The following is a 17,775-nucleotide window of genomic DNA, read 5'->3' on the forward strand; positions in this document are numbered from 1 at the left end:
TGCTATTCGATGGCAATGCCAGCCTACACTAAATTAAATACCAGGACCATTACACCCCTGATACTGCACTTATATTTTAACCATTCTCATGTTAAAAATAATTATATGGACGTATGTCTGTACAGAATAACTAGATCAATGGAGAGCCTGTATAGCTTTAAATGTTACACACTTAACAACATCACATATTTATGGTTTTGCAGGACAGCTGGCATTTTCCTACATATAGACCTTATCAGCTTACTGGACTTCTGGCAGGATCAAATGGGTCTTTTTTTTTTTCCGTATATACTGAACACATATAACAAAATTATTTCATTGGTGTATTTAACAGACCAAAGTGTAGCAAATAAAACAAGTTTATTGTTAGGTTTTACATACACTTTCATGGCTTATTCCAATTATTGCACGGCGTGCGTCGCATGCATTGATGCTCGTCATGTACCCTGCTGATGGATGTGCATTGTAGTGTATTACAACACACGATCAGAAAATCGTACGACAATTACCTTTCAAAGTGATCGTACAATAATCTGATTGTTTTGAGAGCCAATCACGAGCGTTCCAATATTATCGAAAGCACAAACATTTCTCGTACGATACCAGATCGTATGTTTCGTTTTAATCAGTTCAGTTATTGTTCGAAAAATACAATACAAGTACACTACAGCACATTACATCACTTTTTTCTTCTGTCATACGAAAAGTTTTGTCACTTTAGTAAACTCTTCATTTTCGATATGAGACTAGCATGCAAAATAAAACCCTCCAAAAAAAGACAACGATCATTCGTCCGATAATCTCGTTGTGTATGTACCAGGCATAAGTTCGCTGCCAGAAATAAATACAGTGGCATGAATGGGATGCCTTAGAGCCTTTTCCACACTGTGCCGCCCATAGCGTCGGTGGTAAAACGCCGCTATTTTTCGTTAGCGGTGCGCATTTGCCCCCCGCTAGCGGCCGAGAAAGGGTTAAAACTGCCCGCAATGCGCTGCTGATTTCAATGAGCAGCAGCAGAGGAGGAACGGTAAACACACCGCTCCTTCTGCGCTCCAAAGAGGCGGCTAGCAGGACTTTTTTTATCGTCCTGCCTGCTTGGGCTTTCACACTGGAGTGAATGGGGACAAATTTTTAAGGGCGTATTGCAGGCACTATTTTTAAGGCTATAGCACCTGCAATACGCTCCAGTGTGGAAGGGGTCTTAAAGTGATTGTAAAGTCAGAAGGTTTATTATCTTAATGCATTAAGATAAGAAAAACTGTGTGCAGCAGCCCCCCTCATACTTACCTGAGCCCCCTCTCTATCCAGCGATGTACACTAATGCCTCAGCTGTTACTCCCTCCTGATTGGCTGAGACATGGCGGTGGCGCCATTGGCTGACTTAAACAGCTTCGGGAGCCAATCAGGAAAGATGGGACAGGGCCGAACCGCAGCTCCGTGTCTGAATGGACACACAGAGCTGTGGCTCAGCTGCCACCATAGCAAGATGCTTGCTGTGGGGGCACTCGGCAAGAGGGAAAAGCCAGGAGCATCGAAGAGAGACCCGAGAAGAGGAGGATTGGGGCTGTTCTGTGTAAATCCATTTCACAGAACAGGCAAGTATAACGCGTTTGTTGTTATTATTATTGAAAAAAACTTTAATATCACTTTAATACAAGGCACGTTAAAATGCAGCATTACGAGTGTTAACACACAACAGAGTGGGCAGCACTTCTTCCTGACAGCACTAGGGTTGTTGGTTCAAATCCCAACTACGGCACTATTTGCATGTTCTGCCTGCGTCTGCATGGGTTTCCACCGGGTACTCCGGTTTCCTCCCACACGCCAAAGACATGCTGGTAGGTTAATTGTCTCCTGTCTAAATAGGCCCTAGTATGTGCATGTATGAATGCGAGTTAGGGACCTTAGATTGTAAGCTCCTTGAGGGCAGGGACTGATATGAATGTATAATATATGTGTAAAGAGCTGCCTAAAATGACAGCGCTATACAAGTACCTTTAATAATAATAATAATATTATGATGAATAGGCCCCCCTGAGATTCACAATATAAGGTATTAAAATCTAATGCTTGTATAGTAAAGGTATTTGGACTACATACAACTGAATGCTATTTACTATCTTTTTTTTTTCTTCTGATGTCTTATGAAGGGCACTATAAACAAAGTAATTTGTTTAAAAGGTTACTATGCAAGTATGCAGTTTACTAGGGACATTAATAATCTAGATGACAGCGGCAATTACTGATACATATTTCCCCCTTGTTCTGTGAACACGCTGCAAGGAGATGAAAGTCTATGTGGCTGGTACAGTTGTCAGAAAACAAATAGATGTCTGGCAGCTGCTGCAGCTTTACTGCTCATTTGCATGGAGCTGCGCCTACTTTACAAGCAGCTAATGAAAGACAAGTGATTAGGACACCTCTGATCACAGGAGCCAGTGCATGCTTATATGGTCAGCAAGCCATGTATAAATAGACTGTATATGCGCACTCTGGATGTTCTGGAGTTCAGACACAAGGTGACATTTCAAAGATATGACTTGGCGAACAACCTGTGCACGAACACGAATGTTTATGTGGGCCAAGTGTGCATGTTCATGTATACCCCCCCCCCCCCCCAGGTCTTGGGTTTAATAACGCTTTAAGGTAAAGAGAAATACCAAAAAATGTAATATATTGCAGCTTATTAATCATTCGATGTGATGGCTGCATTCGTTTTCATATTTTTTACTTTCTCCCCTCGGTTTTTATCTGGTGATCTGGACAGTATCACATCTCCTGCTTCCACTCTGGATGAAGGAGCACAGGGGGCATCTTTGGTCAGCAGAATTGTCAGCCTAGGGGAAGGGGAGTGTTTGATGTACTAGCAGATATGAATACACTAACACATTGAAGCTGAATGTTACAGAATTAACCGGATGAACAAAGGGTGAGGGCTGCTAGTGCCATCTGACCCATAAATGGTCACGGGGCATGGGGGTGTTGGCTTGGACTTTTCTAGGCACTGATAACACAACAAGAAAAATAGAATAAAAAATATTTGTTGACATAAAAAAACTATACAATGATAAAAACATTTGAGCCAAACCCCACAATAGAAAACAGCATTGTTGATAACGGAGAGCCGTCACGTGTCTGTTATAGTGACCTCAGGTTTTGGCCTTCTCCACTATAACAGACACGTGATGGCTCTCCGTTATCAACAATGCGGTTTTCTATTGTGGGGTTTAGCTCAGATGTCTTTATGATTGTATCGTTTTTTATGTCAAATATTTTTTATTCTATTTTTCTTGTTGTGTTATCAGTGCCTAGAAAAGTCCAAGTCAACACCCCCATGCCCGTGACTATTTATGGGTTAGACGGCACTAGCAGCCCTCACCCTTTGTTCATCGGTTAATTCTGTATCATTGATCATGGATGATGGCACTTGTTTATTGTAAGTTTGACTAGTTTTAACTGAAGCTATACTCACATTTTTTTTTTTATTGAAGCTGAACTCCAACTCCCAATTTAATAGCAGTTACAGCAAACAGTTTTTTTTCCCCCTTTTCGGGATAAAGGTTTTACATAAATAAATAAAAGTAAGCATCCCTGCCCGTGTTAAATTGCTCGTCTCATCTCTGCAACCTAACACATCTGCAAGAGAGCTCTTTATTTAAAAAATAAATAAATACAGACTTATTGGTTGGATCACCAGATGAAAATAGGAGGAAACAAAAAAAAAAAAAAACTAATGCAGACATAATATCTAAGAACTGGATAGCTGCAATATAATACATGTGTGCCTTGGGTTTAATACCGCTTTAAAAGAGAGGAGACTGGTCTGTCAGTACGTGTTTGCACAGGTCCCATAATGCTCACAGATATGCAGCCAGTGCCCACTCCAAGCAAACTACCCAAATGATGCAATGATCACCTATTTACGTGGCCTGTTTACTCAACCACATTTTGTAATCCAATGTTTACTAAATTGCAATGTAAATTTAAATAAAGGCCCCTTTCACAGGAGTGGACCGATCGAGTCTGCCTGAAGAACTGACAGACATCGGACCCTCCACTCTCCTCTATGGAGTGATAGGTGTACATGGACATGCGTTTACACCTACCCACATCCGATCTACCCCCAAAAAAAAAAAAAAACAGTCCCTTGGGGACAGGGACCCCTTCTCCCCTGGGGACAAGGACCTAATCTCCCCTAAGGAAAGGAGCCCAATTTTCCCTAAGGGAAGGGACTAGGGTTGTCCCGATACCACTTTTTTAGGACCGAGTACAAGTACCGATACTTTTTTTCATGTACTCGCCGATACCGATTACGATACTTTTTTTTAAATGCAGCCATGTCTCCCCCCAAATGCAGCTTAGTGTCTCCCAAATGCAGCTTAGTGTCTCCCAAATGCAGCTTAGTGTCTCCCAAATGCAGCTTAGTGTCTCCCAAATGCAGCTTAGTGTCTCCCAAATGCAGCTTTGTCTCTCCCTAAATGCAGCCATGTCTCCCCCCAAATGCAGCTTTGTCTCTCCCAAATGCAGCTTTGTCTGTCCCAAATGCAGCTTTTTCTCTCCCAAATGCAGCTTTGTCTCTCCCAAATGCAGCTTTGTCTCTCCCAAATGCAGCTTTTTCTCTCCCAAATGCAGCTTTGTCTCTCCCAAATGCAGCTTTGTCTCTCCCAAATGCAGCTTTGTCTCTCCCAAATGCAGCTTTGTCTCTCCCAAATGCAGCTGTGTCCCCCAAATGCAGCTGTGTCCCCCAAATGCAGCTTTGTCTCTCCCAAATGCAGCTTTGTCTCTCCCAAATGCAGCTTTGTGTCCCCCAAATGCAGCTTTGTCTCTCCCAAATGCAGCTGTGTCCCCCAAATGCAGCTCTGTCTCTCCCAAATGCAGCTTTGTCTCTCCCAAATGCAGCTGTGTCCCCCAAATGCAGCTCTGTCTCTCCCAAATGCAGCTCTGTCTCTCCCAAATGCAGCCGTGTGTCCCCCAAATTCAACTTTGTCTGTGTCTCCCCCCCAAATGCAGCCTTGTGTCCCCCAAATGCAGCCTTGTGTCCCCCAAATGCAGCCTTGTGTCCCCCAAATGCAGCCTTGTGTCCCCCAAATTCAGCTTTGTCTGTGTCTCCCCCCCAAATGCAGCTTTGTGTAGGTCTCATCATCTTTATCAATATTATATTACCTTAATGGCCAATATTATTGTCACTAACATAAATTTCATACTCTATCTTTATTACTAACCTTGTTATTATTTTGCAATCAATTTAATTGTTACAAACATTATCATTGGATATGATTTTAACATAATGATTTCCATTTTTTACCATCAATAATATTTCCAATGTAATATCTTTTTATTGCCAATATGTTCCTACTGTTATTTTAGTTTGTTCCATATATTTTATAATCATGTATTGTAATAAAGTATGTAAGATGTGTTTAGTTCCGTCTAGTTCGGCGCTCGGGGAACATTACAGCTTTCATTTGAATAGCTGTGTGTTCCCCGCCGTTCAAAGAATGTCAGGCAAAATGGTCGGCCCTCACGCATGTTCACTTCATCAAATCTGGCCTTCTTTGAAAAAAAGTTTGGACACCCCTGGTGTAAAGCATGTTAATAAAATCTGACCATTTTAAGCAATCCTGCCAGTGTTAGTCTGTAACAACCCCTGTAACCTAAACTTTTGGCATCTTGGCTTGTTACAGAAAGTGGCATAGTAAAGGATTTACTGGCAGGATCAGCAGGTAATAAGGTATAGTAATAACTAAGAAAACAAAAATGGTTGTATTAATGCAGACTGCAACATAAATGACATTTTTTATTTTGCCAATAATTCTTTAAGAGAGGCATAAAGTTCAATCAACCATGTGCACAGAAAACCTAAAGGCAGAATATAGAGTATAAGGTTGTTTCTATGGCAATGTCACCAGATTGTGGAATTATTTTGTGTAAGAGGCCTATGTCAAGAATGTTTTATTGCCAGAAAACAATAGAACGTCCTATTCACATTTGCACAAATATAAACTATTTGACTTAAATTAAATCTTCCCTCAAGCCTACTTCTTCGTTCATAGAAATAAAAAAAAAAAAAACACTGCCACATAGTTTTACTTTGTTATAATATACAAAAATCAGCAAGGAAATCATAGTACACCTAAATGAACATTTTATTATGCTATAAACTCTTAAAAAAATATTTTAAGGTGTGCATATCCAAAACCCCACAATTAAAACTGTCAGATCTGTCAATATCTAGGGAGTCCTCCCCATAATATGGCATCTCAAATTTACAAATCTTAACCCGGCCTCTCGACCTTCTCACCCCCGAGGTAACCCTAAAATAATTTTCAGGTTTAGGAAATCCCAGCTAAAATTATATTTACAGCATATTAAAAGAGAAAAAAAAATGTAGTGAAGTTTGCAGATTTGACACCCAGCATACATCGTTCTGTAACGCCCTTTTCAGTAATAATCACAAATTGAAATTAATAATATTAAACCATAAGGCTCCATGCACACTGAACGCTAAAATAATGTTATAAAAAATGCCAGCAGCTTTGCAGGGAGTCTTTCAACATTTAACGTTTTTGCAATAGCGGTTTTTAGCATTTTTTTCCCCTTTTTTTGTTCAATGGATCAAAAATGCTAAAAACCGCTGGCAAGCCAAGATTTGAGCTTTTTTTTTGCATTTGCAGTTTTTTAGGTCAAAAAACAGAACGCGATTTTTGGGCGTTCAGAAAAAAGCCCATGAAAAGCCCATGAAAACTCAATTGCTCATTAACCACTAGCCGACCAGCAGCCGTTATACGGCGGCAGATCAGCTGGGCTGCGCGAGATCATGTAGCTATACGCCATCTCGCATTTCAGCCAATAGGAGCGCGTGTGCTGAAAGGCGCACCCCCGATCGCCCCTGGTGCCAACGCGCGTGCCCGCTGGGCGGGATCACCCGCGATCGCTCGATACAGAGCGAGAACCGGGAGGTGTGTGTGTAAACACACAGCTCCCGGTCCTGTCAGGGGGAGTAATGACTGATCGTCTGTTCATACAATGTATGAACAGCGATCTGTCAATTCCCCTAGTCAGTTAGAACACACCTAGGGAACATAAATTAACCCCTTCCTCTCCCCCTAGTGTTAACTCCTTCCCTGCCAGTGGCATTTTTATAGTAATCAATGCATTTTTATAGCACTGATTGCTATAAAAATGCCAATGGTCCCAAAAATGTGTCAAAAGTGTCCGAAGTGTCTGCCATAAGGTCACAGTACCGATAAAAATCCCTGATCGCCGCCATTACTAGTAAAAAAAAAAAAATTAATAAAAATGCCATAAAACTATCCCCTATTTTGTAGACGCTATAACTTCTGCGCAAACCAAACGCTTATTGCGATTTTTTTTTACGAAAAATATGTAGAAGAATACGTATCGGCCTAAACTGAGAAAAAAAATATTTTTTTATATATTTTTGGGGATATTTTGTACAGCAAAGTAAAAAAATATTCATTTTTTTTCAAAATTGTCATTTTATTTTTGTTTATAGTGCAAAAAATAAAAACCGATGAGGTGATCAAATACCACCAAAAGAAAGCTTCATTTGTGAAGGAAAAAAAAAAAGGATGCCAATTTTGTTGGGGAGGCCCGTCGCACGACCACGCAATTGTCAGTTAAAGCCACGCAGTGCCGAATCGCAAAAAGGGGCCCCAGTCATTGACCACAATATGGTCCGGGGCTGAAATGGTTAAAGCTGAAAAATGTGAACACATAGGCCAACAGAGTAGAGTTTATGGGCTTTAACCACTTGCCGCCCACCAATGACAAATTGACGTCGGCAAAGTGGTTGTAGAATCCTGAGTGGACGTCATATGACGTCCTCAGGATTTGGGGGCGGGCATCGCTGCGATCGTTGTTGCAGAGTGTCAGTCTGACACCCCGCAACACCGATCAAGGTAAAGAGTCTCTCGCGGAGACTCTTTACCACGTGATCAGCCGTGTCCAATCACGGCTGATCACGATGTAAACAGGAAAAGCCGGTAATCTGCGTTTCCTCACTCGCGTCTGTCAGACGCGAGTAGAGGAGAGGCGATCGGCTGCTCCTGTGACAGGGGGGGGGGGGTTTGTGCTGATCGATTATCAGCACAGCCCCCTTGAGGATGCCCACTGGACCACCAGGGATGCAAAAAAAAAAAAAAAGGTATGCCACCCTAGCCCACCAGGGATGAGAAGGACACAAAAAATGGATGCCAATCAGTGCCGCAATAGGGCATCACTGATTGGCAGGCATTGTTTGGCATTCATTAGTACAACACATACGATAGTGCCCATCTATGCCCATCCGTGCTGCCTATCCGTGCCCATCCATGCCGCCTATCCGTGCCGCCTATCCAAGCCCATCTGTGCCACCTATCCGTGCCGCCTATCCAAGCCCATCCGTGCAGCCCATCAGTGCCGCATATTAGTGCCCATCAATGCCACCACATCAGTGCCACCTCATCGGTGCCCATCAGTGCAGTACCATCAGTGCCCATCAGTGAAGGAGAAAACATACTAATTTACAATGTTTTATAACAAACAAAAAAAAGTTTTTTTTCTAAATTTTCGGTCATTTTTTTTTTTTTTTTGCAGAAAATAAATATCCCAGAGGTGATCAAATACCACCAAAAGAAAGCTCTATTTGTGGGTACAAAATGATAAAAATTTAGTTTGGGTACAGTGTAGCATGACAGCGCAATTGTCATTCAAAGTGCAACAGCGCTGAAAGCTAAAAATTGGTCTGGGCGGGAAGGTGTATAAGTGCCCTGTATGGAAGTGGTTAAAAAAAACACATGCCCAAACTCCAGTAAACTGCAGTTTATCAGCTCCAGTGTGCATGGAGCCCAAACCTGCAACCATAAACTAGAATTTCCATAAATAAAATAAACTTTGTATATAATAAGCCAAGTGCCTCCCAACCCCTAGCAAATTAAAGCGTGGTTCATATTAGTGCATCTTCTGATATGACTTAAAGGCAACCATCATCAAAGCTTCATGTTTTTTCACCTTAATGCATCCTATGCATTAAAGCGGAGGTCACACAAAAAAATATTAAAAGCCAGCAGCTACAAATACTGCAGCTGCTGACTTTTAATAAATGGACGCTTACCTGTCCTTGGTGCCTGCGATGTCTGCAGTCGAAGCCGAGCAATCGCTCGTCTCTTGGCTGCCCCCGCCGCCATGCTCGGTGAGGGAATCAGGAAGTGAAGCGTTGCAGCTTCACTGCCCAGTTTCCTACTGCACATGCGCGAGTCGCACCCTCACTGGTGCCCTCTGTGTTTTGGGACCAGTGTGTGTCCCAGAAGACAGGGGTGAGACTCCCGCGGGAGTCTATTCTTTGAAGTGGGTGCAAATACCTGCATTTTACAGGTATCTGCAACCCCCCAAAAGGGGCCAAATGTGACACCAGAGGTTCACTTTTTGTGTGGACCTCCACTTTAAGGTGAAGCACCTTGCACTCTCGGGCCCCCAAGCCCCCGTTTTACTTACCCAAAACACAAAACTCTGTGGGCTCGTTCCCGCCAGCTTGAGGCGGCTGGTCAATGGAGATTGATAGCAGCGCAGCCATTGGCTCCCGCGGCTGTCAATCAAATCAATGATGTGGCACGCTGGGGATGGCTATATATCACGGGAGCGTGCCCGCACGCTAACGCCCTTGGGAGAGCGCTTCTCAAGAAGGGAGTTAGCTCTTGCGGGGAGGAGCCGAGACAGCTGCCGAGGGACCCAAGAAGACCAGAATGGAGGCCACTCAGTGCAAAACCAACTGCACAGTGGAGGCAAGTACGACATGTTTATATATATATATATATATATATATATATATATATATATATATATATATATATATATATATATATATATATATATATATATTAGAGGTCGACCGATATATCGGCCGATATTTTGCGTTTTTAAAGATATCGGCATCGGCCGATTATTGGGTAAATTAGGCCGATTGTCTAGGATCTGTGCTGGGTGGAATTCTTCCGCCTGCCCGCTCGTCGCCCGCTCGCTGACTTTATATTTGTTTCCGTTTAGGAAGTCTGCAGCCAACCAGCGGACCGGTAACAGCCAATCGGCGGCCGCCGCTGCAGACTTCATCCACTGTAAAAAAAAATGTCCCCTGACGTGCTGCACGCCCTGCCTCTGCCTACAAATTCCAGAATGCAGCACGGGCCGGTAACAACCAATCGGCGGCCGCCGCTGCCGTCATTCTCCACTCTGGAAAAAAATGTCCCCTGACGTGCTGCGCGCCCTGCCTACAAATTCCAGAATGCAGCACGGGCCGGTAACTGTCGGCCCGCGCTGCATTCTGGGGCTTGTAGGCAGAGCGCGCAGCACGTCAGGGGACGTTTTTTTCCAGAGTGGAGAATGACGGCAGCGGCGGCCTCGGATTGGTTGTTACCGGCCCGCTCTGCATTCTGGTGATTGTAGGCAGCACAACAGGGACGAATGGAGCTTTGTGGATAGAGTGCTAATATCGCCCTTCCTTCTGTTTTAGCACTGCTCAGCGCTCAGGAGTAGGCAATACAGAAATTTGGCCACAAGAAATGAGACAATGATCAGCAGCTGCAAAAAAAAATGTAAACATCAAAACAAAGTAGCAACTATTGAAAGTCCCAAAGTCCAATATAATACTGCAGCAGCGCCATTTCCAAACAAACGTTTGAAAAACGAAACAAACTTCTATATAATCAATATAGAAGTTTGTTTCGTTTTTCAAACGTTTGTTTGGAAATGGCGCTGCTGCAGTATTATATTGGACTTTGGGACTTTCAATAGTTGCTACTTTGTTTTACTGTCTGTTTTGACGAATGGAGCTTTCTTGTGCTAGGCTAGAAGATGCAACGGAGCATGGAGCACTCCGCTGGTGGGCATTGATGAGGTGGCAGTGAATGACATTGGGCTGTACTGGTGGGCACTGATGTGAGGCACTGATGTGGTGATGTACTGGTGGGGAATGATGTGGTAATGCACTGGTGGGCACTGATGTGGTAATGCACTGGTGGGCACTGATGTGGTGGGCACTGGTGATATGCGCTGGTGGGCAATGATGGGATGCACTGGTGCATTGGTGGGCATTGATGAGGTGGCACTGATGGGCTGTACTGGTGGGCACTATCGTGGAACTTCTGGACACTGATAGGCTCCACTGGTGGGTACTGATGAGGTTGCACTGGTGGGCACTAATGGATACCGATAGGCTGTACTGATGGACTGCACCAGTGGTCACTGACAGGCTGCACCCCACCTCTCCACCCTAAACAATTATCTCCTCCCCACCTCTCCACCCTAGGTTTTTTGAGATGAAGGAAAAAAAAAAAAAAGAAAGAAAATCGGCCTAAAATATCGGCCACACATATCGGCCATCGGCCACCCCGATTTCCAAATATCGGCATCGGCCAGAGAAAAACACATATCGGTCGACCTCTAATATATACACACACACACACACACACACACATATATACACACACACACACACACACATACAGATTATATATATATATATATATATATATATATATATATATATATATATATATATATATATATATATATATATATATATATATACACACACACACATACATACATACATACATACATACATACATACATACATACATACATACATACACACACCTTTACAACCCCTTAAGGCACATAGAATTCACATGACTAGGGAAATCTCATTGTTTTTTTAGTGGTGCCTGTTATCAATGCTACTCAACGGTGCAATTTTGGAAAAGGTCCCTGCACTACTTTGGTGCGATTTACAGTGTGACTTTGCCCTATAGAAGTCGCATCAAGTTCCCACCACATAATCGCACTGTAAAACGCATCAAAGTGGCATTGCAGTAGTGTGAATTGCGCCTACGCAGAATCTCTGATGCCTTATTATCAGTCCTGGTCTGCAGACATGTATCCTCCTCACAGTAGTAGCTGAATGTATGCAGGAAATAAGGTTTCTTCAAGTGGTTGGTGATCTGGTTCGCCAATGTTACACAAGTGCATTGTAACATAGGTAGTATCATTTATGATGGCTGCCTGGTTGTTGTAAGCTATGGTCTGCAATTACAATGTAGACAGCAGACTAGTCAAATATAGACAACACAATGTTTACACTGAAATAAACATGTTATCATAACTCAAAAAGCTAAAAAGGAAGAGTCTCACATTTGCAAAGATGCTTGGTTTCTCTGGATATACAGTATCAAAATAACTAATGCACCCATACAATTCTCCTTTGAGTTGTTCTCAATTATTTTGGCAATTAGCACATGACAGTACACAAATAAAAATCCAATAACCACAATTGTGTTGTTTTAACATGCATTTTGCTGTATAAAGGCATTCCCTGAAATAATTTACAGAAAAGAATAACAGAAAAGCCTACAAATACCATAGAATCTGAGAAGCACAAATCCACTATAGCACACCAAGAATTTCATGCTAATCTTCTTAACATTTTCTCCTTTCTCAAGCAATCAGCCATGAATACATTAAAAAGCAGGGAGGAACAGCTGTTGACTATCACGTGAGGTGCAGATATAAAAAAAACACACATGTACTGGACAATGTCAAGTGCATGCATTCTATGTAGTGGTTCCTATTTTTCAGAGAGATGCAAAAAAATAAAAATATAGATCATAGGTGTTCACAGTCTACTGCATAAGGGTGTGCACCCTAAACAGGGCTCAAGTCCTGCGGGAACGGAGTTCCTGCACTTTTTTCACAGCAGGAACTCAGTTCCCTTTGCATGACTAGAGCAGCCGAGCCGCCCGAGCCAATCCTTCACTAAGCGGCGTTGCCCAGCTCGAGTCACTGTCAGGCGAACCTTAGTAATCCTTTATGTTACTGGCCGCTTCCTGTATATGGATTCATCAGGTAGTGTGCGGGTATTCCGTCACTTCCTCGATGCCGCAATGTCTCCTGGGAGCTTTTGTCATTGTTCCCAGGAGATATTGCGGAGGTCTGCCGCGAGTTATCGCGGGATTTAGAACGAAAAAAAAAAACATGCGGTTTAGTAACTTGACCCCTGACCCTAAAGCTCAAACACACATGCCTTTCTCTGCAGCCTTAGCTGCACGGGCAGTGAATGAATGTTAAGTGCTCTGTGCTGAGCAGCTTCTTGTCCATTCACAAACTAAAGCATAGTAAACACATACTATGCTTCAGGTATGAATGAACACAGTGAGTGTGTTCACTGTTCATTTAGAAAAGAAAGGCGCTTGTAAATTACATATTTACCAGCCCCTTCCCCCCCACTCTTTATCCTGAGATATTCCCAGCAGCAGCTGGGAAGCCATTGGCAACGTGTGGGGGGGGAGCCTAGGTAGTACAGGGAATCGCCACTGCATGTAGTTTAGTGCTGCGCACGCCTATGATATAGAGCAGGAGAAGAACGAAAGCCCTGGATTTCTATCTTTAAAAGAAGCCAGCAAATCGCAAACCCCAGTTTATACTCTAGTATTCCCATTCACTTCTGCCCAGCAGCTACACAAGAAATTTTACAGCAAGGCAAGGGGCGGGGATGAGGAGCTGTGTCAGCACAGACAGTAATTAGTGACTCCCAGAATAAAAGAGGGCTATGACATGGCAGGAGCAAACTAGCAAGAAACTACACCTAACCATATTCTGTGTCAAGCCAAATAAGAAATATTTTGAAAATGTGAGAACCAGAGACATAAATGAACATGTAGCTAGATATCCACTAATGCCGACAAGTACAAAAGCCCAACATAGGGACATGGTGTACACCAGGGGTGCCCAACCTTTTGAAGCATGAGGGCCACTTAGGCAACTTGGTAACCGTTTGCGGGCCACAATGATCGGAGCGGGCAGATGGCAGGTCCATGTCTGCTTTGCATATGCAGAGTGGATACGGACACAACCCACTATACTCTTTTTTTTTTTTTCCATAGCAGATCGGATTGGAGTAAAGACACAAGTCGGTTTACATCTACCACTCCTTGGAGGTGAATGGAGGGTCTAATTGGGTCGAACTGACTGTGTGAAAGGGGCCAAAGGCTGCTTTCACACTGATGCACTGTGGTTTACCCGCACCGCGGGTGCAAAGCAGTGTAATTTTGGCGTTCCTGCACTTTGCAATAGACATATATTATATTATATTATATTATAAGTGGAGAGACTCTGCTGGGAACCATAGAGACCTTGGCTGGGGTGTAAGCCAGAAGTGAATGTGATCTCCTTAAAACGAGATCATTAAATCTGGTAAGCGGCAGTGTATCTATTGGTGGAGGAATCTTTCCTATCCTGAGACCATCACTTTTCCTGGGGTGTTCTGTCTGTTTGAAGTCACAGATATCACATTTGGAGAGGACTCTTATTGAAATTAACCCTTGGACTATCAGAGCATATAGACTTTATTTGCTTATATATACATTTTTTTCACAACATCAGCACTGGTGTTAGCAAGTGGAGTTCAGTTCCACTGTATGCGATTGTGCTTTAGTTGGGTTGACACTCATATGAACGGACAGGCTAGCTGTCACTTCAATTTGTTTGTTTACATTGGCTATTTTTATCTATTACATATACTCCATTCATCTAGTATGTTAATTGGAGGATATATGTTCATAGATATCACGTTATATTGCACATTACATTAGTTATTTTGTTTATATTGCAGCGCAGCTATTTTCTCTAGTATTATAAAACAGCGTCAGATAAAAATCCTTTAACACCACTAAAAATTGCAACCCAGCTAATCCAAACCATTGACTAATATAAACTGCTGAAATCCAGTTGCTATAGGTAACTCCTATATACATACATTCTAACATATGCCCAAGGTGCTTGCTCGACTACAAAACTAGCAACAATCATGCCCTACAATCTAGATATGATCCCCTAACAGGCCAATTGTCTCAAAAAGTCAAACATCAAGTAACGCAACTAAACACTACAAAATGAACTCACATTATTCTATAGTTATGTTATATTATATACGTTCGCTTAAATACTGTACCACACATTTACAACATATTCCAAATGTTGGTGCTGATCATATGAGTCGAGCTGCTCAGCTTGAGGGCAACAGAGAAGAAAAAAAAAAAGTCCCAATTTTCATGGACCACAAATTTGAGGAAGTACAACTCCCAATATTGCACTGCTTTCAAATAATAGAGTAACACACTATGGGGGTTATTTACTAAAGGCAAATCCACTTTGCACTACAAATTGCACTGAAAATGGACTTGGAGGTGCAGTCGCTGTAGATCGGAGGGGGACATGCAAGGAAAATAAAAAACAGCATTTTAGCTTGCACGTGATTGAATAAAATCAGCAGAGCTTCCCCTAATTCCAGATCTACAGCGACTGCACTTTCAGTGCAATTTCAAGTGCAGTTTGCACTTATAGTGCAAAGTGGATTTGCCTTTTCGTAAATAACCCCCTATGGCTAGTTATTCAATCGCTCAACAGAAAGGAGGGCTAGCTGTTTTAATTGCCACTTAGCTAGGAAGGTCACTGTTTGTAAAGTTTTCTCATTGGAAACAAATAAGAAATTTTTGTATATTGACATAAGGGGTACCATTCTATAAGCGCACAAAACCATTAGGCGTCTTCCATTAAATTAAACAACCAACGGCTCACTTATTTATTACCAATCACAGTTTTTAACGATGCAGACAGTATTAAAGGACAAATCATTCAAAAAATAATAAAAATCAGACCACAGGGTGCTAGAAATCGTTACAGTGAACACACAAACTTCTTGAAATAAACCACAACGATATTCCAACCACTTGTTCCAGAAAGAGCCACTACATTAAAGCTATAAAGTCGAAATAGCGGCACATTTCATATCTTACCCATCTTTTCAGTCATTGATTAGGAGTGACTGCTGAGCCATAAGATTCCAGAACCGTTCTTAGACATCTAGTGCGCGTCACTTCCACAGATCATAATCGTCACATCTTCCACAGTAGAACAATCTAGAAAATCTTTAATAACAGAGGTATTTCCATTTTTGAGCCTTCACAAAGGTCACGAGAAACAGGTCAGTGGGAGATCCTGTAGCCACATGTTAGCTAGGTGAGCGTGTCATCACACTACACTTCCAGACTGGCCAAAATGGAGCTGGTCACTTCCACAGCAAGAGATTAGAAGGTTGGGGAGGGGACGGGGGCGCCTCTGATCACCTTCTCGGCAACGCTGCGTCAATGTGTTGAGCTGCTTATCTTATGCTAAGCCCAAAGCAAACTGGTCACTGGTGCTGGCAGCTGCTTCCCCTCATGGCCTAATTCCTCAAGAGAACAGCTCGACAAATCACAGCAACAGAAAATCCTTTGCCTGACTCAGGCCTCCTGAAACAATGTCTCTGAAAATATCAATTGTCTATAAACCACCAACATAAAGGAAGAACGTTTAATCAAAAGATTGGCGAGTAAATCCAACAGAACAGGCAAGTATGATTTGTTTATTATTAAACAAATTCCTCACTTAGGTTATGGAGCTGTGTGTAAAAATGAACCCATGCTGCATATTTCACAATGCACGTCATTTACACTCATCTTACAGCACTGCAGATGTGACATTACAATTGTAACAATGAAAGGCACCGCTCCAATGCAACAAACGCCATCCAACAAGCCAAAATGGCCCATTTTAGCCTGCGGGCTGGTGAGAACAAGCACTTTGTGTGACAGAGCAATCTTGCTGAAGTGCTGAAGAAAATCAACTACAGGATAAACTACCAATAAAGTATTGTGGGCCATATTCTCGTAGATATCCGGCGGCATAACGTATCTCCTTTACGTTACTCCGCCGCAAGTTTAACGGGCAAGTGCCTGATTCCCAAACCACTTACCTGTAAACTTGCGGCGGCGTAGCGTAAAGTCCACCAACGCAAGCACTCCTAATTCAAATGATCCTGGTAGGGGGCGTGGATCATTTAAATTAGGCGCGCTCCTGCGCCGATCGTACTGCGCATGCTCCGTCGGGTAAATTATCCGACATGCCTTGCGCTAAATGACGTCGCACGGTAACGTAAACGGTAACGTAAATGGCGTCCAGCGCCATTCACGGACGACTTACGCAAACAACGTTAAATTTTCAAATTGCGACGCGGGAACGACGGCCATACTTAACATTGAGTACGCCACCTAGGGGGCATGTTTATCTTTACGCCGCGTATCGCTTACAAAAACAAAGTAAAAACACTACGACGGGCAAGCGTACTTTCGTGAATCGGCGTGACTAGTCATTTGCATATTCTACGCTGACCGCAAAGGAAAACGCCACCTAGCGGTCAGCGTAGATATTGCAGCCTAAGATACAACGGCGCTGGCCGTCGTATCTTAGGCATGTTTAAGTGTATCTCAGTTTGAGAATACACTTAAACATGCGACGGCCTTAGATTCGGACTTACGTTGGAGTATCTGCTGATACGCCGGCGTAATTCTTTGAGAATATGGCCCAATGTGCTCCTGACAATTGCCCACAAATAATTTTTTCACTGCAAGCAAAGGTCAGTCCAAGACTTGCAAGCCACTCAGTGGACTTTAGTGAGAGCACTGGAAGTGACAGGACTTCAATTTATTCTTCATACAATGGCATAAGGAATGTATCATTTTCCAAAAGAAACCTGACAGGTACATTGTTCTTCAGTGAAGTGTGAGCTACAGAATACAGAGAGATCCCAGCTAAGTGCATGTATTGATGGGGAAAAGCAGCATGAGTGTTGAGTGTTCAGGTAGAAGGAGAGTTTCACTATAGCATGTGGCCTCCTGCTGTTATGTG

At 42.8% G+C, this 17,775-nt stretch overlaps 1 protein-coding gene across 8 annotated transcripts in view; it reads right to left on the reverse strand.

Annotated features, from left to right (window-relative positions):
- The window catches only part of MAP7 (microtubule associated protein 7), a 244,015-nt gene that overhangs the window by 146,866 nt on the left and 79,374 nt on the right, over positions 1-17,775 (reverse strand). The window contains exon 1 of one of the 8 annotated variants that reach the window (XM_040350500.1): positions 15,846-16,429. The exons of the other annotated variants lie outside the window; for them this stretch is intronic. Within the exon in view, the coding sequence (XP_040206434.1) occupies positions 15,846-15,861 (16 nt within the window). The 5' untranslated portion in view covers positions 15,862-16,429. Of the gene's footprint in view, positions 1-15,845; positions 16,430-17,775 lie in introns of those variants that run through there. 8 annotated transcript variants of the gene reach the window in all.

Source organism: Rana temporaria, chromosome 4, assembly GCF_905171775.1.
Source record: "Rana temporaria chromosome 4, aRanTem1.1, whole genome shotgun sequence".
Lineage (NCBI taxonomy): Eukaryota > Metazoa > Chordata > Amphibia > Anura > Ranidae > Rana > Rana temporaria.